Genomic DNA, 27771 nt, shown 5'->3' on the forward strand with positions numbered 1-27771 from the left:
TCCTCAGTTTGACTGCTCATGTCAGTTATTTACCAGGTAGGCTAAACGTGTCTGGCGTGGCCACCCTTCCAATCCTGTCTCCTAAAGTAGCCTAAACAACTAGGCCTGGGCTAACCATAGTGACCTGTTAGGCATGTTTGACCTGTTCAGCTTTAATGCCCTTACGAAAAAAGATTGCAGTCAGAGTGTAGTATAACTGCAGTACACTGCAGTATGCTGCAAATACTGCGTCCAAAATAAATAAAAAGGTATTTACTGCAGTAATTTTGCAGTGTAACTGCAGTTAGAGTGCTGTAGTTATTGTGCAATTACTGCGTCCAGAATACCACAGACGACTGCAGTTACTGCACTTTAATCTTTTTTTGTAAGGGTGGTGCTAAAAGTAAAACATCTATAAGAATTTCATAACGGGGCGGGCTGTCAGATAAGATGGAAATGGTCAAAACACGACTGTTGATCGCTGCCGACATCACGTGACTGTCCAGTAATACACACGCTTAGACAGTGACAGTGCCAGTCCAGTGTTAACAGTGCCTGCCTCCTTCAGGCCGAGGTCTTAGTTAGACAGTTCCAAATTCGCACTCACTTCGGTTCCATTCCAGGAGCGCATCGGTTTGGAAATAAAAACGCACCTCCCACCCCCTCCCGTACTGACTGTGACTGGCTCCTCCCATACCGGTTAAATGCCCGCTCGGTGTTTCAATTTAATGCAGTGGAAGGCAGTCATGATATAGGAGCTGTAGAGTTTACCAACTTTATAGCAGCAAGTATTTCCAAGTCTTGTAATCTGTTTATTCCCGGAGCCACAGTTATGAAGACCATACTTGCTGCCTACTCCGGTGCCCTAAAAGGTAAGATATGCACCCTAATTCTAAATGCACTGTTTGCATGCAAACAAATTGCACACAGACTTCAGTCATCCTATCAAGCAGCAGTCAATTGATAATTCGATCATCTTCACTATATTCCAAATCCTGTGCTGTCATATTATTAGCTTTCGTGAGATGGAGAAGCAGCTTGCAAAACATTCAAATATGACTGGGGACTATGGCAGCCCAAAACATAATCAGAAGTTTGTTGTGGATGAAATACATCATTGTCATGTAAGCCATTCGTTCTGAAAGACAACAGATAAGTCAACACATTAGTGTGTGATGAAGTGTATTTGGGCACAGTGGTTTTCATACATGTTGCTTGCATATTTTTGTGTGTTTAGGGGTCTGATCTGTGAAGGAAGAGAAGTGAAAAAGAGTACACCAGGGCCAGGTTCAGTAGGCAAATGTGAACGTTGACGATATAAATATCATGAATAGGTCTGACAAGCTCCCTTATTCTACATGCCAGAGGCTCAAGTTTGTTCAACATAATATATTTATATCGACAACCTTCCACAACGTTGTGCCCTGCTGAATGCTGCCCGGTAAGGGGAAAGATTTTAGGTCTTTGACTGATTCAGTGTGTAGTATTACTAGTCCACATCATGTCCTTGACCCTCTGAGGCTGATACTGCCCAGTAGCCCTGATTGAGAGCCTTTGCATCATTGACTTACTATGCAAGTGTGGGCCAGAGAGCAGAACGGCCAGTGTTTTGTTTGACAGCACGACACAGTGTTATTTAGTCCTTTAAGATGGGTTTACATAGCTGTGTTTTCCCGTGGCATGGGGTAGATCTGCTGACGAGGCACTATGAGCTTGAGTAGATTTAGCATAGTCCCCTCAGTGGCTCGCTCTTGTGCTGGTCTGTCACTTCTCCTATATACATCAGTGGAGGCTCCTCTGAGGAGGTAGGGGAGGACCATCCTCCTCAGTGAATTTAATGAAAACAGTGAAACATTCCAGTTATAATTTTTAGATAACTACACTAAATATATTTCCAAGTCACCAAATAATTTATTAAAACACACTGTTTTGCAATGAAGTACAGTAGCCTCAACAGCATTCTGTAGGGTAGCACCATGGTGTAGCCGGAGGACAGCTAGTTTCTGTCCTCATCTGGGTACATTTACTTCAATACAAAACCTAGGAGGCTCATGGTTCTCACCCCCTTCATAGACTTACACAGTAATTATGACAACTTCCGGAGGACGTCCTCCAACCTATCAGAGCTCTTGCAGCAGGAACTGACATGTTGTCCACCCAATCAAAGGATCAGAGAATGAATCTAGTACTGAAAGCATAAGCTACAGCTAGCTAGTACCGCAGTGCATGAAATGTGGTGAGTAGTTGACTCATAGAGAGAAAAAGACTATAGTTGAACAGTTTTAAACAAATTAATGTCTTAAAAAATTAAGGAGAAGCAAGAGAGAGGGCTAGCAATATTTTGTTGTATTTTTATCACTTAGCTAGCAAATGCAGGTAGCTAGTTTAGTCTACTCAAACAAAGAGGGATGCTATGTTACCTAGCTGGCTATGGCTAGCCAACACTGGAACTCTTCCAAGTCAAGGTAAGCTTTTGGTTTTATAAATGTATTGCCACTGGGGCCCACCGGTGTAATTGATAAACTGCTTGCTGACTGTACACTGTACTGCATGTTTGTAGCAGGTTTACTAACCCGTTAGTTCTAGTAGCTATGTTGACTATGACGTTAGATAATATGGTGACAATGATGTAGGCTGTGTGTAACAGTTATGATATATGAAGCTTTGGCTTGGAAAGGTTTTTTTCACCTGGTCACAGACAGCTGATGTGTTGTGCATTGAAGTCCACAAGCGAAGGGGAAAAGGAGGAGAGCAGGTAGATGTGAGGAGGAATACAATGAGCAAAGTGATCATGCTGTTTGTATGTGGCAGCTATGAAAGTGAACTGTGCTTGCGTGTGATCAGAGGTGTATTCATTCCGTCGATTCTGTGGAAAAAAAAATTCGCAAACGGAATGAAACGGGGATAAACAAATCTGAATTTGTCCAATAGAAACTCTTGTTTGCAACTGTTGGACTAATGATTACACCCTAGATCAGCTAGATGCAGGCAAGAGTGTGCAAGGCACTATTGAATGTGTCACTGTCACCTTGATTACAAAAAAAATGATCTCTCAACCTGTGCACTTTCATTCATAGGCTAGGTTGTAGCAGCCTCATGATGGGTATAGGGCAGGGTTCTTCAATTCCGGTCCTGGAGGGCCGAAACACCTCTGTTTTTCATCATCTCCTTCTAATCAGGGGCTAATTCAGACCTGGGACACCAGGTGAGTGCAATTAACTACCAGGTAGAAATAAAAAACAGAAGTGTTTCGGCCCTCCAGGACCGGAATTGAAGAACCCTGGTATAGGGTAAAATCGAATATCATGTGTGGTAGTCTAAACCTATCAACGTTACGTTGAGCTGGGTAAATGGAATATGAATGACAGTCATCCAATATGCTGTAATAGAAATAAGGCCATGCTCATTAAACGGCACAAACCGCCACTGATATACACAGTGGATAAAACATTAACCAGTTAAACTGTGAGCGGTTGTTTTGGGCTCTGTACAGGGCCCGGTGTGACATATTATTTGAAAGCTACAGGCCTTGTCTTTTTGGAAATCGAACCCCATAAAGGCCATAAATCATGCGCTATGGACATATTCATATAGTATGCAATGTAGGTAAAGTCACCAAAAGTGCAAACATTTAGTATGTATGGAAAGGGTACATGATTTTGTAAAGCAATGCATTTCCTGCTTCATCCTCATTGCCTTATATGCATCCTCTACATGCGCCTTTTAGCTAGCTCATTGTTTACAATAGGAAAAGTGAATGGGAAAAGTAGTTTGAAGTTTCTTCACCTGTCTGTTTCTTATTTAAAATTAAAATAAATTTTAAAAACTCCATAACTTGAAAGCCCTGATTGCTAAGGTCATTTTTAAGGCTTAAAAATCCATTCAACCATTTTGGCACAGTGACTCACTACCAAAACCAGACCCAAGTAGCCAAGAGACATCATGTGGTCTCCTACTGCTATCTAGTGGACGAACTAGAATCAGACAGAGGATATATTTACATCAATGGATGGATAGACTTCAGATTTCACCTCATATGTATATCATACCTATAAGACAAATATTTGTTATGTCTGCTGCATCTCGAGCTCTGTAGTAGTCACATTGTTTCTGACACGTTTATCTGAATCCCACAGTTCTTACCTTTCTAACAGTACTAAGCATGTGTTTGTAAGACTTTATAGTTTTGGAACCAAAATGTACATTATGAGGGTAGTATACAATATTATGCGTCGTTTAGAAAATGCCACCAGAGAGGGTCAGAGTTTAACAGGTTTTAAGGACACCTGCACTTTCCATGACATAGACGGACCAGGTGAATCCAGATCCCTTATTGATGTCACTTGTTAAATCCACTTCAATCAGTGTAGATTTGTATTTATTATGGATCCCCATTAGCTGCTGCCAAGGCATTTTTAAACATTAAAATACATTTTACAACAGATTTCACTACATTATGTGTGTGCCCACTACATTTTTATATTTTTTACATTTTTAGTCATTTAGCAGGCGCACTTATCCAGAGCGACTTACAGTTAGTGAGTGCATACATTATTTAATTTTTTTCATACTGGCCCCCCATGGGAATCGTACCCACAACCCTGGCGTTGCAAACGCCATGCTCTACCAACTGAGCTACATCCCTGCCGGCCATTCCCTCCCCTACCCTGGACGACGCTGGGCCAATTGTGCGCCGCCCCATGGGTCTCCTGGTCGCGGCCGGCTATGACAGAGCCTGGATTCGAACCAGGATCTCTAGTGGCACAGCTAGCACTGCAATGCAGTGCCGTAGGCCACTGCGCCACTACTCTACTACACCACACAATCCAGGTGTACGTGTATGTTTATACCTGTGTGTGTGTGTGTGTGACTTCACCGTCCTCACTGTTCCATAAGGTGTATTTTTATCTGCTTTTTAAATGTGATTTTACTGCTTGTGTGAGTTACTTGATGTGAAAAATAATAACGAATGCACTCACTAACTGTAAGTCGCTCTGGATAAGAGCATCTGCTAAATGACTAAAATATAAATGTAAAATGAATAGAGTTCCATGTAGCCATGGCTCTATGTAGTACTGTGCGCCTCCCATAGTCTGTTCTGGACTTGGGGATTGTGAAGAGACCTCTGCTGGCATGTCTTATGGTGTTTACATGGGTGTCCGAGCTGTGTGCTAGTAGTTTTTTAACAGACAGCTCGGCGCATTCAACATGTCAATACTTCTTACAAAAACAAGTAGTGATGACGTCAATTTCTCCTCTACTTTGAGCCATGAGCGATTGACATTCATATTATTAACGTTAGCTCTGTGTGTACATTTAAGGGCCAGCCGTGCTGCCCTGTTCTGGGCCAGTTGTAATTTTCCCAAGTCCCTCTTTGTGGCACCTGACCACACGACTGGGAAGTAGTCCAGGTGCGACAAAACTAAGGCCTGTAGAACCTGCCTTCTTGATATTGTTGTTAAGAAGGCAGAGCAGTGCTTTATTATGGGGAGAGGTCTCCCCATCTTAGCTACTGTTGCATGAATATGTTTTTACCATAAGTTTTACAAATCAAATTGTATTTGTCACATGCGCCGAATACAACAGGTGTAGACCTTACAGTGAAATGCTTACTTACAAGCCCTTAACCAACAATGCAGTTTTTAAGAAAAATAAGTGTTAAGTAAAAAATAGATAAATAAAAAATAATTAAAAAGCAGCAGTAAAATAACAGTAGTACGGGGGGTACCGGTACAGAGTGAATGTGCAGGGGCTCAGGTTAGTCGAGATAATTGAGGTAGGATGTACATGTAGGTAGAGTTAAAGTGACTATGCATAGATAATTAACAGAGTACCAGCAGCGTAAAAGATTGGGTGGGGGGGAACAATGCAAATAGTCCGGGTAGCCATTTGATTAGCTGTTCAGGAGTCTTATGGCTTGGGGATAGAAGCTGTTAAGAAGCCTTTTGGACCAAGACTTGGTGCTCCGGTACCGCTTGCCGTACGGTAGCAGAGAGAACAGTCTATGACTAGGGTGGCTGGAGTCTTTGAGAATTATTAGGGCCTTCCTCTGACACCGCCTGGTATAGAGGTCCTGGATGACAGGAAGCTTGGCCCCAGTGATGTACTGGGCCGTACGCACTACCCTCTGTAGTGCCTTGCGGTCGGAGGCAGAGCAGTTGCTATACCAAGCAGTGATGCAACCAGTTAGGATGGTGCAGCTGTATAACTTTTTGTGGATCTGAGGACCCATGCCAAATCTTTTCAGTCTCCTGAGGGGGAATAGGCTTTGTCGTGCCCTCTTCACGAATGTCTTGGTGTGTTTGGGTATGATAGTTTGTTGGTGATGTGGACACCAAGGAACTTGAAGCTCTCAATCCAGGGTTACTCCAAGCAGTTTAGTCTCCTCAACTTGCTTAGTTTCAACATTATGCATTAAAACATTTAGCTGAGGTTTAGTGAATGATTTATTCCAAATACAATGCTTTTTTTAATTTTATTTTTTATATTTAGGACTAACTTATTTCTTGCCCCCCATTCTGAAACTGACTGCAGCTCTTTGTTAAGTGTTGCAGTGATTTCACTCGCTGTAGTAGCTGACGTGTATAGTGTTGAGTCATCCGCATACATAGACACACAGGCTTTACTCAGAGCCAGTGGCAGGTCATTTAGTAAAGATTGAAAAAAGTAAGGGGCCTGGACAGCTTCCCTGGGGAATGTCTGATTCTACCTGGATTATGTTGGAGAGGCTACCATTAAAGAACACCCTCTGTGTTCTGTTAGACAAGTAACTCTCAATCCACAATATAGCAGGGGGTGTAAAGCTATAATGAAGGGGAAGAGACTGGTTAAAGAAGAATTGTTAAGCCTTGAGACAATTGAGACATGGATTGTGTATGTGTGCCATTCAGAGGGTGAATGGGCAAGACACAATATTTGCCAGGTGCACTGGTTTGAGTGTGTCAAGAACTGCAATGCTGCTGGATATTTCACGGTCAACAGCTTCCCCTGTGTATCAAGAATGGTCCACCACCCAAAGGACATCCAGCCAACTTGACACAACTGTGGGAAGTATTGGAGTCAACATGGGCCAGCATCCCTGTGGAACGCTTTCGACACCTTGTATAGTCCATGGCCGACTAATTGAGGCTGTTCTGAGGGCAAAAGGGACGGGTGCAACTCAATATTAGGTGTCCTTTTAATGTTTTGTACACTCAGTGTATATGTAGCTGTCAGGACTGTGGCTCTGCTCTTTATGAGTAGTGATCGGACCATGGTGGTAAGTGGCTCTGTCTCTATAGCAATTGCAGTGGCTTGGGGAATTTGACGTGATGTTTATTGCTTGTGGTCTGTTTCATCACGGAGCTTTGTAAGGGACGAACCTTTGTTCATGGTCTCTCTAGTCTCTAATCTAATTTCCCTTGTTTTTGTGTATTTGACAGACTTTGAGAACCTGGGAAAGGGATTGACAGTTTATTATTTTCATACTCCAGTCTTCTCACTGACTGCCTCCAGAGTGTAACTGTGACTTAATCCATTGATGTGGATGTACTGTACAGTATGACTCATTTATGACCCTGTCTATCTTCTCTAGGCACTGGCTCCAGCATCCTCTCGTCCCTGCAGGACCTGCCCTCCCTTCCATGGCCTGCCCTTCGATCCAAGATGGAGAAACACCTTCAGGTCATCGCAGTTCTGCAGTGGATCATCTCCTTCCTTGCCATGGGTGAGCGTGCGACTGGATCTCCGTGTGGCTCTAACTATACTGAACAAAAATATAAACGCAATATGTAAATTGTTGGTCTCATGTTTCATGAGCTGAAATAAAAGATCCCAGAAATTTTCCATACGCACAAAAGCTTATTTCTCTCAAATGTTGTGCACAAATGTGTTTATATCCCTGTTAGTGAGCATTTCTCCTTTGCCAAGATAATCCATCCACCTGACAGGTGTGGCATATCAAGAAGCTGATTAAACAGCATGATCAATACACAGGTGCACCTTGTGCTGGGGACAATAAAAGGCCACTATAAAATGTGCAGTTTTGTCACACAACACAATGCCACAGATGTCCCAAGTTTTGAGGGAGCATGCAATTGGCATGCTGACTGCAGGAATGTCCACCAGAGCTGTTGTCAGATAATTGAATGTTAATTTCTCTCCATAAGCCGCCTCCAATGTCGTTGTAGAGAATTTGGCAGTACGTCCAACCGGTCTCACAACCGCAGACCATGTGTAACCACGCCAGCCCAGGACCTCCACATCCGGCTTCTTCACCTGTGGGAATGTCTGAGACAAGCCACCAGGACAGCTGATGAAACTGTGGGTTTGCACAACCAAAGGATTTCTGCACAAACTGTCAGAAACCGTTTCAGGGAAGCTCATCTGCGAGGTCGTCGTCCTCACCAGGGTCTTGACCTGACTGCAGTTCAGCGTCGTAACCGACTTCAGTGGGAAAATGCTCACCTTCAATGGCTACTGGCATTCTGGAGAAGTGTGCTCTTCACGGCTAAATCCCAGTTTCAACTGTACCGGGCAGATGGCAGACAGCATGTATGGCGTCATGTGGGCGAGCGATTTGCTAATGTCAATGTTGTGAACAGAGTGCCCCTTGGTAGGGTTATGGTATGAGCAGGCATAAGCTATGGACAACGAACACAATAGCATTTTATTGATGGCAATTTGAAGGCACAGAGATACCGTGACGAGATCTTGAGACCCATTGTCGTGCAATTCATCCGCTTCCATCACCTCATGTTTCAGCATGATCATGTAAGGCCCCATGTCGCAAGGATCTGTACACAATTCCTGGAAGCTGAAAATGTCCCATTGAGCACGTTTGAGATGCTCTGAATCGACTTGTACGACAGCGTGTTCCAATACCCGCCAATATCCAGAAACCTTGCACAATCATTGAAGAAGAGTGGGACAGCATTCCACTGGCCACAATCAAGAGCCTGATCAACTCTATGCGAAGGAGATCTGTTGCGCTGCATGAGGCAAATGGCGTTCACATCAGATACTGACTGGTTTTCTGATCCACGCTTGTACTTAAAAAAAATAAAAAATAATCTGTAACCAACAGATGCATATCTGTATTCCCAGTCATGTGAAATCCATAGATTAGGGCCCCGTGTAGCTCAGTTGGTAGAGCATGGCGCTTGCAACGCCAGGGTTGTGGGTCTGATTCCCACGGGGGGCCAGTATGAAAATGTATGCACTCACTAACTGTAAGTCGCTCTGGATAAGAGCGTCTGCTAAATGACTAAAAGGTAAATGTAAAAAAATTAGGGCCTAATTTTATTTATTTCTATTGACTGATTTTCCTTATATGAACTCTTGAAATTGTTGCATTTTATATTTTTGTTCAGTATAGTAGCTACTGAAGGATATAGCGGCCCTGTGGCCTCATACTGTAAGTCTCCCACAAGGAGATCAAGCCTGTAAGCTCTCTCTCTTATTTACTAGAGATATTATCTGAGAATAGATGGTGGGCTGTAGGGATGTTTCTGTTAGTCTACAGTCGTGGTCAAAAGTTTTGAGGATGACACAAGTATTGGTCTTCACAAAGTTTACTGCTTCAGTGTTTTTAGATATTTTTGTCAGATGTTACTATGGTATACTGAAGTATAATTACAAGCATTCCATAAGTGTCAAAGGCTTTTATTGACAATTACATTAAGTTTATGCAAAGAGTCAATATTTGCAGTGTTGACCCTTCTTTTTCAAGACCTCTTCAATCCGCCCTGGCATGCTGTCAATTAACTTCTGGGCCACATCCTGACTGATGGCAGCCCATTCTTGCATAATCAATGCTTTGAGTTTGTCAGAATTTGTGGATTTCTGTTTGTCCACCCGCCTCTTGAGGATTGACCACAAGTTCTCAATGGGATTAAGGTCTGGGGAGTTTCCTGGCCATGGACCCAAAATGTCGATGTTTTGTTCCCCGAGCCACTTAGTTATCACGTTTGCCTTATGGCAAGGTGCTCCATCGTGCTGGAAAAGGCATTGTTCGTCACCTAACTGTTCTTGGATGGTTGGGAGAAGTTGCTCTCGGAGGATGTGTTGGTACCATTCTTTATTCATGGCTGTGTTCTGAGCAACTCCACACATGAATGGTCTCAGGATGCTTTACTGTTGGCATGACACAGGACTGATGGTAGCGCTCACCTTGTCTTCTCCGGACAAGCTTTTTTCCGGATGCCCCAAACAATCGGAAAGGGGATTCATCAGAGAAAATGACTTTACCCCAGTCCTCAGCAGTCCAATCCCTGTACCTTTTGCAGAATATCAGTCTGTCCCTGATGTTTTTCCTGGAGAGAAGTGGCTTCCTCGCTTCCCTTCTTGACACCAGGCCATCCTCCAAAAGTATTTGCCTCACTGTGCATGCAGATGCACTCACACCTGCCTGCTGCCATTCCTGAGCAAGCTCTGCACTGGTGGTGCCCCGATCCTGCAGCTGAATCAACTTTAGGAGACTTGGGCGCCCTGAAGCCTTCTTCACAACAATTGAACCTCTCTCCTTGAAGTTCTTGATAATCCGATAAATGGTTGATTTAGGTGCAATCTTACTAGCAGCAATATCCTTGCCTGTGAAGCCCTTCTTGTGCAAAGCAATGATGACTGCATGTGTTTCCTTGCAGGTAACCATGGTTAACAGAGGAAGAACAATGATTTCAAGCACCACCCTCCTTTTAAAGCTTCCTGTCTGTTATTCTAACTCAATCAGCATGACAGAGTGATCTCCAGCCTTGTCCTCGTCAACACTCTCACCTGTGTTAACGAGAGAATCACTGACATGATGGCAGCTGGTCCTTTTGTGGCAGGGCTGAAATGCAGTGGAAATGTTTTTGGGGGATTAAGTTCATTTTCATGGCAAAGAGGGACTTTGCAATGAATTGCAATTCATCTGATTACTCTTCATAACATTCTGGAGTATATGCAAATTGCCATCATAAAAACTGAGGCAGCAGACTTTGAAAATTAATATTTGTGTCATTCTCAAAACTTTTGACCATGACTGTATATGTTTCAGATTGCAGTATAAATGTCTGATGTTCATGTGGAGATAAGGAGTATTTTGCACTTGAAAAATAAATATTTAATGAAGTGTGGTACCTGCACTATGCCTGTTCCTCTGCTCTCTCCCCTATTCTATCCTACCCCATAGGCATCAGCTGCACTGTGCTGTTAATCTACATGTTCTGCACAGACCTCTGGGTGATCGCTGCCATGTACACTGCCTGGCTAATCTTTGACTGGAACACCCCCAAACAAGGCAAGTACCACGGTCACTCAAACCCACTCTTAATACTGGTCAGATTGAGAGGGTTTTTCCCTGTCAGCCCTGGGATTCGAATTTGCAACCTTTTGGTGACTGGCTTAATCTCATGGCTGCCGCTGCCCTATTGTGGTTAAATTGTGTCATTTCAGATGCAGTGGTTTGTGTCTGTGACCATAGGGAGCTGTGCTGGTTAATTGGCACTATGTTACTGTTGATTTATATGTTTCAGCATGTGGGTTACATGATTCATTATTCTGACTGGAGATCTATCTTTACCTCGGTTTTCTCAGGTGGCAGGAGGTCCTCTTGGGTGAGGAACTGGACTGTGTGGACTTACTTCGGAGATTACTTTCCCATCAGGGTGAGTGGAAAAGAATAGGCCTAACATTTAAAGGTATGCTGTAGTGTGTGTGTGAACTTACGTGTGTGTGCAATGTGTGTTGGGGTGTGATTTGGGGATGGGCCATTCAGTGCTATGAAGCATCCTGACCTTGACCTCCTATAGTGGAGGATGTATAAACAAATAAAAGTGGGATGGTGGTCACTTGTCAGTGTGTTTGCGGTGTCATGAGACCAGATAATTAAGATAGCTATCAACCTGGAAATTTGTGATGGAATACAACATGGATATGCCTGCCTGTACAGATGATAAAATGTGCTTTTTCTGGTCAGATACAAAGTTAAAGAGCAACAATATTTTTATTGATTATGGTGTCTGATGTATCCCAGTAGCACAGGCATGAAGATAACCTTATCTGTGACTGTATCAGCTGGTGGTTCCTGTTCCCTGATGATGATGCTATAAGGAGTTGACGTTGGTTGAAAGGATAGACTTTGCCCTGCCTGATAGGAGACAGGTCATCGCTGAGCTTTTTTTCCATTTTTATTATTTTGCTCCTCTGCACCTGGAGATTGTTGGGAGACACGTTCTCTTGGTGTCCTAACAGAGCAAGCCATTTTTTGCCTGCAGATTTTTTGGCATGTTCCTCTTGTGCTTTCTCTCACTGCCCTCCTGACCAATAATTGAATTAGCTGAGTTGTTTGTATGCCTTCACACTCCTCATGAATATCAATGAACCAACGACATTCAAATTACATCTGCTATGTTTAATCGTCCTGGAGTTCAATCAGTTCAGCTATTTGATTTAACAGTTTTTAAATGGAGCATTCTAGAAACATTAACCGTACAATAAATGTTTTACAATCTTTTTCACTCATACATAGAAAGTATAGCCAAAGGCTCTTAAAGCAAAGCCAGAGCTTTGATACGGTCACCTATTAAGAATCAAGGTGAAAGGTCATCTTAACTGTCAATAATTGAGTCATGATGATGATTAACAGCCAGGGGGAAATCAAATGTGTGTGTGTGTTGCCTCTGGAGCTTGAACTTTGGCCCTGCTTGTGATCCATACTTTGAGCACTGACTGTTTCTGTCTGAGTGGCTTGATGAGATCACTTATTTGCGTAAAGTAGCTCTGATGCAGACTGAATAAGATGGATGTGTTTGATGATAACATGTTTATCTGAAAACATGTCTCTGCATCAATTAGAGACTTACAGTACAGTAATCCTTTGGGTTGGTACCCAGGATGATGTTTAATGCTGGTTGTGATGTGGAGTTAAGGGGCTTTGATTGTAGGGTTTTCTGACTCAAGTACATACTGTGTGCCAGGTATTGGTAGGGCTCGAGATACATTAGATACTTCACCTGTCAACATCCTGTTTCAGATGAATGGTTGCTTACCTTGTTCTACATTTACATTTTAGTCATTTAGCAGACGCTCTTATCCAGAGCGACTTACATGAGCAATTAGGGTTAAGTGCCTTGCTTAAGGGCACATCGACAGATTTTTCACCTAGTCAGCTTGGGGATTAGAACCAGTGACCTTTCTAGCTTGTGCAACTAATGGAGTTGGATGCCAGCTGGTAGTAAGGCCTGGCTGGTGGCAGCCTGAGTGTGTCAGTGCATGCAGGGACGGTGACTTACATCTTGCAGTGCCAGCAAGGTCTCCTTTTCTCTTCCACCTTCTGTATGTATGTTATCAAACACAGCGGCAGCCGCTGATTGGCTGAATACCCAGGGTGCAAGGTGGTTGGAGTTGTCAACAAAGCAGCATGACAGAAATATGATGCCAAGTTTTCGAACTACCAATAGTTTATTTTATATATTTTCTCAAAGCGATTTGTGCATTTGAACAACAGCATAAATCCACCTATTTCACTTTTGCATGTCAAAAACCGAATAACCACTGCTGCACATGCTGCCACTGTTTTGAACAGACTAGATTATACTATTTAGAATGATCCGCCAGCTCACGAAAGAATGAGTGCACCAGGATAGGTAGCTAACATAATGTGACAAAGCATGATGCGCTAGCCAGTTAACTTCCATTCTGAAATAACTTAATATTTCCGAGTTAGTCAGATATTAGTTTAGAAAGACTTGAAATTGGCATTGGCGCTAAATAGCTAGCAAGCTACCTGCTAGCTAGCTGCTTATCAAAGGTACACTACATGACCAAAAGTATGTGGACACCTGCTCGTCGAGCATCTCATTCCAAAATCATGGGCATTAATATGGAGTTGGCCCCCCTTCTGCTGCTATAACAGCCTCCACTCTTCCGGGAAGCCTTTCCACTAGATGCATGAACATTGCTGCAGGGACTTGCTTCCACTCAGCCACGAGCATTAGTGAGGTCGGGCACTGATGTTGGGCGATTAGGCTTGGCTCGCAGTCTGCGTTTCAATTCATCCCAAAGGCATTTGATGAGGTTGATGTCAGGGCTCTGTGCAGGCCAGTCAAGTTCTTCCACACTGATCTTGACAAACCATTTCTGTATGGACCTCTCTTTGTGCACGGGGGCATTGCCCTTTCCTGTTTCATTCTGAAACAGGAAAGGGCCATCCCCAAACTGTTGCCACAAATTTGGAAGCACAGAATCATCTAGAATGTCATTGTATGCTGTAGCGTTAAGATTTCCCTTCACTGGAATTAAGGGGACTAGCCCGAACCATGAAAAACAGCCCCAGACCATTATTCCTCCTCCACCAAACTTTACAGTTGACACTATGCATTGGGGCAGGTAGCGTTCTCTGTGCAGGCCAGTCAAGTTCTTCCACACTGATCTTGACAAACCATTTCTGTATGGACCTCTCTTTGTGCACGGGGGCATTGCCCTTTCCTGTTTCATTCTGAAACAGGAAAGGGCCATCCCCAAACTGTTGCCACAAATTTGGAAGCACAGAATCATCTAGAATGTCATTGTATGCTGTAGCGTTAAGATTTCCCTTCACTGGAATTAAGGGGACTAGCCCGAACCATGAAAAACAGCCCCAGACCATTATTCCTCCTCCACCAAACTTTACAGTTGACACTATGCATTGGGGCAGGTAGCGTTCTCCTGGCATCCGCCAAACCCAGATTTGTCCGTCGGACTGCCAGATGGTGAAGCGTGATTCATCACTCCAGAGAATGCGTTTCCTCTGCTCCAGAGTCCAATGGCGGCGAGCTTTACACCACTCCAGCTGACGCTTGGCATTGTACATGGTGAGCTTAGGCTTGTGTGCGGCTGCTCGGCCATGGAAACCCATTTAATTTCATGAAGCTCCCGGCGAACAGTTATTGTGCTGACGTTGCTTCCAGAGGCAGTTTGGAACTCGGTAGTGAGTGTTGCAACCGAGGACAGACGATTTTTACACGCTTCAGCACTTGGCGGTCCCGTTCTGTGAGCTTGTGTGGCCTACCACTTCGTGGCTTAGCCGTTGTTTGTCTATAGAGATTGCATGGCTGTGTGCTTGATTTTTATACACCTATTAGCAACGGGTGTGTCTGAAATGGCCGAATCCACTAATTTTGAAGGGGTGTCCACATACTTTTGTGTGTATATATAGTGTAGATGGCTAACTGGTTAATTTGACCAAAAAATCGACCAAGCTATTTCTCAATGTTTCTGTAGCTGGCTAATTCATTTGATCATGCTTTGTGATACACCTGGTGTTATGCTGTTTTTTAGACCACAAAACATGGGCCCTTGTACCTGCAGTAGAACCTTATAAACAACATCAGGGGGAAACAATGAAATTGGCCATGCTTTTTGTCCTACCAGATCCGCAATGATAAGGTTCGAGCTAGTGTATCCCTCTGTCCTTCGACTCTTGTTGAATGGAGTTGTCCGGTTGATCAGGTCCCAGACTCCCATGATTGTTATGATTATTTATTTACAAGTTAATTACAATTTGCTTTTTGCTTTAGTGCGATCTGTACCTGATAGAGTAGTCTCACGTGCGGAAGTAAGCCGTCTGGCGCGAGAGACTCATTGGGAGGAGGAGACTAGAGCAGACCCAGAAGTTCTGACTGAACGGACGCACATTTGAGTGCCTCAGGAAGGTCCATTTACTTTGTGCTGTTATAATTTACGCTATGAAATCCTACGATTTCATTGGGGCAGTTCCCCCTCATAGCAAATGGCTGGCAAAACAATCAAAGCAATGTTTGCATGACCTATGCGCCCACTGAGGCAGAGCTGGCAGTCACTGAGGGGCAGTGTTAAGTAACTGAACAGCTTGTTTTAAAGAATATATTTTCTTAAACAGAAAAATGTACACATTTACCACTTTTTCTGAGCATTTAAAACATAATCCATTAATTATATAATGTTTTAAATGAAATAAAATCAATTGGGGGGGGGGGACCAATCACAAGTGGTGCGCTGCCCCTAACGCCCTTAAAGGCGAGCCGCTGCTGGTCAAACACCACCTGTTTTCTCTTTACATCTGCCATGCCATCACTGTAGAAACCTCACAGTAGATGGTCTTTTGATAATCTGTTAAAGTGCTTTGCAATTGTCCTTGTTTGACTAGTCGTGTGTACACAGCTCTTTGGATCTGTGCGATACCCTATGTGCGCTTTCAATTCCTTCCATAAGAGTGGCATGGGCCACACACTTAACTGAAGACACAATTAGTCTCCTTCTCATACTCCAACATACTTTTAAGAGTATTGCATCTCTGTAATGGAACTGCTGTTCACACTAGAGGAAACGTGCAGATAAACATCCCAGACACAAAGCACATTTTATTGCCTTATTTGCCTGAAATTATTTTATTACTTGGAGTGCAAAAGATGGGTCATATCAGGGCTAAAATGATAAGCCGTTCCAATTTCTGGAAAATATGCCAATATAGATGTCTTAACACATCCTCTAAACCTCCTCTCCTCTGAGACTGGTGTGATAGTACAGTCTAATCAGTAGTTTAATCAGGTCTCTTTTGTCATCTTTTTTTCCAGCTCATCAAGACACATAACCTGCTGCCCAGCCGAAACTACATCTTTGGGTACCACCCCCATGGGATCTTCTCTTTCGGAGCCTTCTGTAACTTCGGGACTGAGGCCACTGGATTCTCCAAGAAGTTCCCAGGCATCAAGCCTTCTCTTGCCACCCTGGCTGGAAACTTCCGGATGCCAGTCCTTAGAGACTATCTCATGTCTGGGGGTGAGATGGTTTCTGGGAGTTTTGTCCCTCTGAAGAGGCCACCTCCTCCTCCTCTCTGTAAACTGCTGATAACAGCACTGTATCTACAGACTGAAATTTGGTAGAACTCTGAGCTTTGTCCTATTGCGCAGCCAGGACGAAACAGCCAGCCTCTGTCTACCAACCTGTATTTGCTGATCTCGCTATTGTAGGGAGCTGCTTCTGTCAACCTGCATTGTTAGCTTATTTATCTTAATTTCAAAGGTTTCATTTGGTCATTTAGAGTAGTATTGAAGTGTAATGTAAAACTTCCAGCAAGAATATTTGTCTGTGCTCAACCAGTATGCATTTTCTCTTAAAATAATGTCCACTGAAAACAGACTTTATGGTTTGGTCTTTGGGCCCATGTGTGATTGCTGAGCCTAACCCCATTTTCTCCCATGTGTCAGGTATCTGCCCAGTGAACCGTAACTCCATCGACTACCTCCTCTCTCAGAATGGAACTGGCAACGCAGTGGTCATCGTTGTCGGGGGAGCAGCGGAATCTCTGGACTGTGCTCCAGGCATTAATTCTGTCACCCTGAATAACCGCAAGGGCTTTGTGAGGCTGGCCCTCCAGCAAGGGTGAGAGTAGAGCACAAACATTCCGCCATACACAAATCCTGGCCACACACAAATCCTGGCCACACACATACACTACATGAGCAATAGTATGTGGACACCTGCTCATCGAACATCTCATTCCAAAATCATGGGCATTAATATGGAGTTGGTCCCTCCTTTTGCTGCTATAACAGCCTCTACTCTTCTGGGAAGGCTTTCCACTAGATGTTGGAACATTGCTGCAGGGACTTGCTTCCATTCAGCCACGAGCATTAGTGAGGTCGGGCACTGATGTTGGTCGATTAGGCCTGGCTCGCAGTCAGCGTTCCAATTCATCCCAAATGTGTTTGATGGGTTGAGGTCAGGGCTCTGTGCAGGCCAGTCAAGTTCTTCCACACTGATCTCGACAAACCATTTCTGTATGGACCTCGCTTTGTGCACGGGGGCATTGTCATGCTGAAATAGGAAAGGGCCTTCCCCAAACTGTTGCCACAACATTGGAAGCACAGAATCGTCTAGAATGTCATTGTATGCTGTAGCGTTAAGATTTCCCCTCACTGGAACTAACGGGCCTAGCCCGACCCATACAAAAACAGCCCCAGACCATTATTCCTCCTCCACCAAACTTTCCAGTTGGCACTATGCATTGGGGCAGGTAGCGTTCTCCTGAGATCCGCCAAACCCAGATTCGTCCGTTGGACTGCTAGATGGTGAAGCGTGATTCATCACTCCAGAGAACGCGTTTCCACTGCTCCAGAGTCCAATGGCGGCGAGCTTTACACCACACCAGCTGATGATTGGCATTGTGCATGGTGATCTTATGCTTGTGTGCGGCTTCTTGGCCATGGAAACCCATTTCATGAAGCTCCCGACTAACAGTTATTGTGCTGACGTTGCTTCCAAAGGCAGTTTGGAACTCGGTAGTGAGTGTTGCAACTGAGGACCGACGATTTTTACACGCTACGCGCTTCAGCACTCGGCGGTCCCGTTCTGTGAGCTTGTGTGGCCGACCACTTCGCGGCTGAGCCGTTGTTGCACCTAGACGTTTCCACTTCACAATAACAGCACTTACAGTTGAGTGGGGCAGCTCTAACAGGGCAGAAATTTGACGAACTGACTTGTTGGAAAGGTGGCATCCTATGACGGTGCCACGTTGAAAGTCACTGAGCTCTTCAGTAAGGCCATTCTACTGCCAATGGCTGTGTGCCCAATATTTTACACCTGTCAGCAACTGGTTTGTCTGAACGCGCCGAATCCACTCATTTGAAGGGGTGTCCACATACTTTTTTGTATATAGTGTACCTCTAGGTTACACACATCTACTGATCAGACTACATGGAGTTTGTTTTGATGTAAGACACCTCATCGGGCCATCACAGACACGGGTGTCATTATGACCAATTGGATTGAATCGAGAGAATTGGCTCAACAATAGGTTTGATTGGCACCAGGGTTGGGGTTAATTCTAAAAATTATATTCAAATTCATTTTCCCCTCCCTGGAAATGTAATTTAAATTCCAGGTCAGTCTTTGAATTCAGAGATAATTAATTTCTTCTCAATTCCAATGTTAGGTCAATTCCAAGGATTCAATTCAAATGTTAGGTCAATTCCACAAATTCCAATTCCCTCAGGCTTTCAGGCTGGTCATGTCAATGTTCAGACAGCCTAGCTATACTGGAAATGTAGAAATACAAATGATTTAAATTGCAGTCAATTTGTGATACTAACTGCATTAATTCCATTAACTGGGAAATGTACAAATATTGAATTCTAATTCAATTCCAATTCAAAGTCCAGACGGTCTAATTCCATAACTTGAAGATTGTTGAAATTTTGAGTGAATTGAATTGGAATTTCAAATTCAATTGGAATTGACCACAAGCCTGATTGGCACAAAAAACACTTTCACGTGTGGTAATTGGTCCTCAATTGCTCAGAGCTCCTCCTGGCATACAGTATACACACACCCGGGTCAAGGCCAAAGGAAAGGCTCCATCAGATTGTGACAGAACAACCTGAGAACACTGTTTGGGCACACTGGGTGAGCAGGCGTAGGTGAGCTGGCATAGACCAGATCTGACTAACTGGGAATCGCACTCTACTCCAGACCTATTAGGCTGCCATTTTGACTTGCTCAACTTACCCAAACAAGCCTACTTCAGTAATAAATACTGTCTGATGGTGGATTATAGATACACTGGTTCAAAGCGCCTTAGAGGTTGTATAAAATGTAATGTTATGTAGAGGAGAACCTCATTCATAACAACCTTGGATAACATGCGTGATTGGAAATTTCCCCAGGCATATACAGTACGTATTTGGGTCACTGGCTCTTATTTTTAGGACCTCTAAGACGAGTGGCATGTAGGCCTATGTTACACTGGCTAAATACTTCCCAAAGGTTCCTTTCTAAATTCCTCATAATGAGTTTTCATGACAAATGTTGCAATAATAAGAGCAAGGAAGCACCAAAACAAGTCAAGAACATGGTTTAGTAGCTCATCATTCAGAGATCGGATGATATCCGTCATGCCCTATGAGTAACTTCAAGAGACTAATGTAAACCGTTGCTCTCTGTCAGGTCTGACCTGGTGCCGGTCTACTCCTTTGGGGAGAACAATGTGTACAAGCAGGTGATCTTTGAGGAGGGAACCTGGTGTCGGCTGGCTCAGAAGCGGCTGCAGAAGATTCTGGGCTTTGCTCCCTGTCTGTTCCATGGCTGTGGCCTCTTCTCCGATTCCTGGGGAATGGTGCCTTACAATAAACCCATCACCACCATCGGTGAGAAACCCTCTCCAAGACCCAAATGATAAAGTCTCTCACAGGCATTTAGTGCTGGTTGACTTAGTTTCTGGTAGGGATCCTTGACTTTTTCCACATTTTGTTACGTTACAGCCTTATTCTAAAATTGATTCAATACATTTTTTCCTCATCAATCTACACACAAACCCCATAATGACAAAGTGAAAACAGGATTTTATAAATGTTTGCAATGTATTCAAAATGTAAATACCTTACTTACATAAGTATTCAGACCCTTTGCTATAAGACTCGAAATTGAGCTCAGGTGCATCCTGTTTCCATTGATCATCCTTGAGATATTTCTACAACTTCCACCTGTGGTAAATTCAATTGATTGGACATGATTTGGGGCGGCAGGTAGCTTAGTGGTTAAGAGCGTTGTGCCAGTAACTGAAAGGTCGCTGGTTCTAATCCCCGAGCCGACTAGGTGAAAAATCTGTCAATGTGCCCTTGAGCAAGGCACTTAACCCTAAGTCGCTCTGGATAAGAGCGTCTGCTAAATGTAAATGTAATGATTTGGAAAGGCACATTCCTGTCTCTATAACGTCCCACAGGAGACAGTGCATGTCAGAGCAAAATCCAAGCCATGTGGTTGAAGGAATTGTCCGTAGCGCTCCCAAACAGGATTGTGTCGAGACACAGATCTGGGGAAGAGTACCAAAACATTTCTGCAGCATTGAAGTATGGAACCACCAAGACTCTTCCTAGAGCTGGCCGTCCGGCCAAACTGAGCAATCGGGGGAGAAGGGCCTTGGTCAGGGAGGTGACCAAGAACCCAATGGTCGCTCTGACAGAGCTCCAGAGTTCCTCTGTGGAGATGGGAGAACATTCCAGAAGGACAACCATCTCTGCAGCACTCCACCAATCAGGCCTTTATGGTAGAGTGGCCAGACGGAAGCCACTCCTCAGTAAAAGGCACATGACAGCCTGCTTGGAGTTTGCCAAAAGGCACCTAAAGGACTCTGACCATGAGAAACAAGATTCTCTGGCCTGAATGCCAAGCGTCACATCTGGAGGAAACCTGGCACCATCCCTACGGTGAAGCATGGTGGTGGCAGCATCATGCTGTGGGGATGTTTTTCAGCGGCAGGGACTGGGAGACTAGTCAGGATCGAGTGAAAGATGAATGGAGCAAAGTACAGAGAGATCATTGATGAATACCTGCCCAGGACCTCAGACTGGGGCGAAGGTTCACCTTCCAACAGGACAATGACCCTAAGCACACAGCCAAGACAACGCAGGAGTGGCTTCGGGACAAGTCTCTGAATGTCCTTGAGTGGCCCAGCCAGAGTCTAGACTTGAACCCGATCAAACATCTCTGGAGAGACCCGAAAATAGCTGTGCAGCGACGCTCCCCATCCAACCTGACGGAGCTTGAGAGGATCTGCAGACAATAATGGGAGTGGGAGTGCGCGCTCAGCCCCCTCCTGTACTCCCTGTTCACCCATGACTGCGTGGCCAAGCATGCCTCCAACTCAATCATCAAGTTTGCAGACAACACAACAGTAGTAGGCTTGATTACCAACAATGACGAGACAGCCTACAGGGAGGTGAGGGCTCTGGGAGTGTGGTGCCAGGAAAATAACCTCTCACTCAACGTCAACAAAACAAAGGAGATGATCGTCGACTTCAGGAAACCACAGAGGGTGCACCCCCCTATCCACATCGACGGGACCGCAGTGGAGAAGGTGGAAAGCTTCAAGTTCCTTGGCGTACACATCACTGACAAACTGAAATGTTCCACCCATGCAGACAGTGTGGTGAAGAAGGCACAACAGAGCCTTTTCAACCTTAGGAGGTTCAAGAAATTTGGCTTGGCACCTAAAACCCTCACAAACTTTTACAGATGTACAATTGAGAGCATCCTGTCGGGCTGTATCACCGCCTGGTACGGCAACTGCACCATCCGCAACCGCAGGGCTCTCCAGAGGGTGGTGCGGTCTGCCGAACGCATTACCGGGGGCAAACTACCCACACTACAGGACACCTACAGCACCCGATGTCACAGGAAGGCCAAAAAGATCATCAAGGACATCAACCACCCGAGCCACTGCCTGTTCACCCTGCTATCATCCAGAAGGCGAGGTCAGTACAGGTGCATCAAAGCTGGGACCGATAGAAGCTGTTTTTCATTCTATCTCAAGGCCATCAGACTGTTAAATAGCCATCACTCGGACATTAGAGGCTGCTGCTGCCTATAGAAATGACTGGCCATTTTAAGAAATGGAACACTAGTCACTTTAATAATGTTTACATATCTTGCATTACTCATCTCATATGTATATACTGTATTCTATAATATTCTACTGTATCTTAGTCCATGCCGCTCTGTCATTGCTTGTCCATATACAGTTGAAGTCGGAAGTTTACATACACTTAGGTTGGAGTCATTAACTTGTTTTTCAACCACTCCACAAATTTCTCGTTAACAAACTATAGTTTTGGCAAGTCGGTTAGGACATCTACTTTGTGCATGACACAAGTAATTTTTCCAACAATTGTTCACAGACAGATTATTTCACTTATAATTCACTGTATCACAATTCCAGTGGGTCAGAAGTTTACATACACTAAGTTGACGGTGCCTTTAAACAGCTTGGAAAACTCCAGGAAATGATGTCATGGCGTTAGAAGCTTCTGATAGGCTAATTGACATCATTTGAGTCAATTGGAGGTGTACCTGTGGATGTATTTCAAGGCCTACCTTCAAACTCAGTGCCTCTTTGCTTGACATCATGGGAAAATCAAAAGAAATCAGCCAAGACTTCAGATAAAAAATTGTAGACCTCCATAAGTCTGGTTCATCCTTGGGAGCAATTTCCAAACACCTTAAGGTACCACGTTCATCTGTACAAACAATAGTACGCAAGTATAAACACCATGGGACCACGCAGCCGTCATACCGCTCAGGAAGGAGACGCGTTCTGTCTCCTCGAGATGAACGCACTTTGGTGCGAAAAGTGCAAATCAATCCCAGAACAACAGCAAAGGACCTTGTGAAGATGCTGGAGGAAACGGGTACCAAAGTATCTATATCCACAGTAAAACGAGTCCTATATCGACATAACCTGAAAGGCCGCTCAGCAAGGAAGAAGCCACTGCTCCAGAACCGCCATAAAAAAGCCAGACTACGGTTTGCAACTGCACATGGGGACAAAGATCGTACTTTTTGGAGAAATGTCCTCTGGTCTGATGAAACAAAAATTAGAACTGTTTGGCCATAATGACCATCGTTATGTTTGGAGGAAAAAGGGGTATGCTTGCAAGCCGAAGAACACCATCCCAACTGTGAAGAACGGTGGTGGCAGCATCATGCTGTGGGGGTGCTTTGCTGCAGGAGGGACTGGTGCACTTCACAAAATAGATGGCATCATGAGGAAGGAAAATTATGTGGATATATTGAAGCAACTTCTCAAGACATCAGTCAGGAAGTTAAAGCTTGGTCGCAAATGGGTCTTCCAAATGGACAATGACCCCAAGCATACTTCCAAAGTTGTGGCAAAATGGCTTAAGGACAACAAAGTCAAGGTATTGGAGTGGCCATCACAAAGCCCTGACCTCAATCCTATAGAAAATGTGTGGGCAGAGCTGAAAAAGTGTGTGCGAGCAAGGAGGCCTACAAACCTGTCTCAGTTACACCAGCTCTGTCAGGAGGAATGGGCCAAAATTCACCCAACTTATTGTGGGAAGCTTGTGGAAGGCTACCCAAAACGTTTGACCCAAGTTAAACAATTTAAAGGCAATGCTACCAAATACTAATTGAGTGTATGTAAACTTCTGACCCACTGGGAATGTGATGAAAGAAATAAAAGCTGAAATAAATCATTCTCTCTACTATTATTCTGAAATTTCACATTCTTAAAATAATGTGATGATCCTAACTGACCTAAAACAGGGAATTTTTATTAGGATGAAATGTCAGGAATTGTGAAAAACTGAGTTTAAATGTATTTGGCTAAGGTGTATGTAAACTTCCGACTTCAACGGTATGTATATATTCTTAATTACATTCCTTACTTAGATTTGTGTGTATTGGGTATACGTTGTGAAATTGTTAGATATTACTGCACTGTCGGAGCTAGAAGCACAAGCATTTCGCTACACCCGCAATAAGATCTGCTAAACATGTGTATGTGACAAATAAAATTTGATTTGATTTAAGAAACTCCCCAAATACAGGTGTGCCATGATTGTGCCGTCATGCTCGAGGCTGTAATCGCTGCCAAAGATGCTTCAGCTAAGTACTGAGTAAAGGGTCTGAATACTTATGTAAATGTCATATTTCAGTTTTAAATGTTTTATACATTTGCAAAAATTTCTAAAATCCTATTTTTGCTCTGTCATTGTGGGGTATTGTGTATAGATTTGAGGAAAAAAAACACGATTTAATCAATTTTAGAGTAAGGCTGTAACGTAACAAAGTGGAAAAAGTCAAGGGGTCTGAATACACTGTATATATCACAGGAGGTTGGTGGCACCTTAATTGGGGGGGACGGGCTCATGGTAATGGCTGGAGCGGAATAAGTAGAATGGTATTAACTTCATCAAACACAGGGTTTCCATGTGTTTGATGCCATTCCATTTGCTCTGTTCCGGCCATTATTATGAGCCGTCCTCCCCTCAGCAGCCTCCTGTGATATTTCTCTCTCTCTCGCTGTCTCGCTCTCCCCCTCTCTCTCTCGTCCTGTCCTGTCCTCAAAGTATATGTTCAACTCAAAAATTGTTCTGTCAGCCAGGATCTGTAGATTATTGTCCATCTGTTAAAATCTAGTAATTGCAATGCTAGGTCGGGTTATTGTTACTACTAAGCAGTTCAAGGGCAGCTCTAGCTACTCTGTATTAACAGAACCATCCACACAGTTAACGTTTTCTCTCCCCTGCATCAAGGCCATGTTCATGTTTAACGTTGCAGCTCATCAAACCAAAAAGTTAAATGTCTGTTGAAGTTGATTTTGCGGATATTGATTTTTACCCCCTTCTCTTAGTGGGTGAACCGATCACGGTGCCAAAGGTTGAGGAGCCTACTAAGGATATGGTGGAACTGTACCATGCCATGTACATCAAGTCCCTCAGGAGCCTCTTTGACAAGTATAAGACCCGCTTCGGATTGAAGGAGAGTGACATCCTGCACATCCAATGAGAAAAGAGTGCGCGGGACCTCTCGGAACCTTAGAACAGTGGCAGCTGTTTGGCAGCCCTGCCCCCTCCATTCACGTGCATGGCTCTGATTGATTGTCTCTGAAATTCAATCGATATACATAAAATTGTGGGTGTGTGTATATAAACCCACAGCGCTCTCATCCTCTTCCTGTGCACAAGGCTCACGTCCCTACTCCACTCAGGGAGGAAAATGGCAGGTTGCCAGGTTGGCCCTGACCTAGTCAATGCCAATGGCAAAGTTGACTAACTTAAATGTATTAAATGTCTCCAAATGGAGTCTCTTCAGCTTATGCCACATCTATAGAAATGTTCCATGACAGAAGAGATGAGGGATTATAGTTTGAAAAGGTACGATCACTTGCTTTCATGTGCAGTGGAACGCCCACGAGGTGGCACTAGAAGGTTATACACACAACAAGCACCATGTTTGTTTCTCCCAATCATCTATGTAGTTGTCCCTTATATTAGGCCCTAAAAAAATGATGATGTTTTGAGGCCTTTATTTAATTTTGCTAAATGCACAAACAATGCAATTGTAATGGTATGGCCTCACTCAGAAGTCAGTGGTTCATTGAGCCAAACTTGTAGTTAATTGAGCCAAAGAGGTGATGTGTCCCCTCCCAACACACGCATACTTCATTGAAACTTGAAGGTGAAGTAATTCTATTGAATGGATTTAGATTGTGTACATGTGATTCTATGATGCCACTAAGTATTATATTATGTAAATAAGAAAAAGCCTTTCCTCCCTTGTGGAAAGGAATCAATGTTTTGTTTTTTCTCAATTAAAATTAATATATTGATGCACTTTTTGTATTTGTGACAACCCTCTGAGGTGTTTCTCTAAAATGTGCCTTAGGAATCTTTCAATGTAAAATTCATTTTTTTCAACAACATTGCCAATTTTGTTTCCACGTACATTTTTTCCATATATTGAGTGTATTGACTCGTTTGTAGAGAGTGTTGTCTAGTGCCTTGAGGTCCCAGGTACTGTAGTTGTTGATGATGTAAGAACAATTTCAGGGTGAAGAACAATTCTTCCTTCACACAGAGAGCAGATCAGTGATAAATGAAAAAGGGATTGTAAAGCCTGTGCCTTGTAAAAAATAAAATACACTTTTTGTGGGGTACCATTCAATTGAGTAAAATGGCAAATGTATAAGGGTTTTTCTATCACACATTTGAGTATAAAAGTCAAACTCCCCTTGTAATTACCAAGAAGTGTTTGAGAAATGATTTGTCATATTGGGCATATCAAGCAAAGAATCAAGTCTATCATCCTGCCAATTATCCTAGGTGCATAACTGTTTGTATATTATGCAAGATGAAAATTATTATTTTGCCATGTGGTAGAATTTTGAGGTTGGCAATGAGTGCTAAATAGAAGTGTAATTTGAAATGTAATTTCTTCTAGCTTCAACATTGACTTCTTGCAAAGAGCAGTAAACATCTCACTCTCTTTAATTCATGTGCAATAAATATAGCAATAAACAGCAGCAAAGGCCTTTGTTGTGAATGAATTGGCTTCAGCACAATCTGTCTATTTAAATGAAACTTTTTGTATGTTCTTAGAATAAAACGCATTCTTTAACATGTATTTTTCCTGTCATCACACCATAGAGTACAACGTTGCATCTTTTTAGTATTTTATTAGGATCCCCATTAGCTGTTGCTGAAGCAGCAGCTACTCTTCCTGGGGTCCACACAAAACATCAATAGACAAGAACAGCTCAAGGACTGAACTACACACATTTTAAATAAGAACAATAGAACCAAAAACGGTCCTAATGACAGTTTAATGCATGCATACATTAGTACAAATACACTGAACAAAAATATAAACGCAATATGCAACAATTTCAAAGATTTTACAGAGTTACAGTTCATAATAGCAAATCAGTCAATATAAATAAATTCATTAGGCACTAATCTATGGATTTCACATGACTGGAAATACAGATAATGTATCTGCTGGTCACAGGTACCTTAAAGGAAAGGTAGGGGCATGGATCAGTAAACCAGTCAGTATCTGGTGTGATCACCATTTGCCTCATGCAGCACAACACATCTCCTTCACATAGAGTTGATCAGGCTGTTGATTGTGGCTTGTGGAATGTTGTCCCACTCCACAGGAGGTTGGTGGCACCTTAATTGGGGAGAACGGGCTCGTTCTAATGACTGGAGTGGAATAGTAACAAATACATCAAACATGGTTTCCAGGTGTTTGATGCCATTCCATTTGCTCCATTCCGGACATTATTATGAGCCGTTCTCCCCTCAGCCGCATCCTGTGTCCCACTCCTCTTCAATGGTTTTGCAACATTTCTGGATATTGGTGGGAACTGGCACAAGCTGAAATACATGTCGATCGAGAGCATCCCAAACATGCTCAATGGGTGACATGTCTGGTGAGTATGCAGGCCTTGGAAGAACTGGGACATTTTCAGCTTCCAGGAATTGTGTACAGATCCTTGCGACATGGGGCCATGCA

General features: G+C 43.5%; 1 protein-coding gene across 1 annotated transcript; it reads left to right on the forward strand.

Annotated features, from left to right (window-relative positions):
• Positions 1 to 554: 554 nt before the first annotated feature.
• Positions 555 to 26871, forward strand: LOC121573579 (diacylglycerol O-acyltransferase 2). Its single transcript, XM_041885669.2, has 8 exons — positions 555 to 851; positions 7553 to 7684; positions 11129 to 11236; positions 11533 to 11603; positions 16530 to 16734; positions 17163 to 17337; positions 19900 to 20099; positions 25106 to 26871. Exons 1-8 carry the CDS (start codon positions 812 to 814, stop codon positions 25258 to 25260), a joined length of 1086 nt encoding a protein of 361 aa, XP_041741603.1. The 5' UTR covers positions 555 to 811; the 3' UTR covers positions 25261 to 26871.
• The last annotated feature ends 900 nt before the right edge of the window (positions 26872 to 27771 follow it).

Source organism: Coregonus clupeaformis, chromosome 9 (genome assembly GCF_020615455.1).
Source record: "Coregonus clupeaformis isolate EN_2021a chromosome 9, ASM2061545v1, whole genome shotgun sequence".
Taxonomy (NCBI): Eukaryota; Metazoa; Chordata; class Actinopteri; order Salmoniformes; family Salmonidae; genus Coregonus; species Coregonus clupeaformis.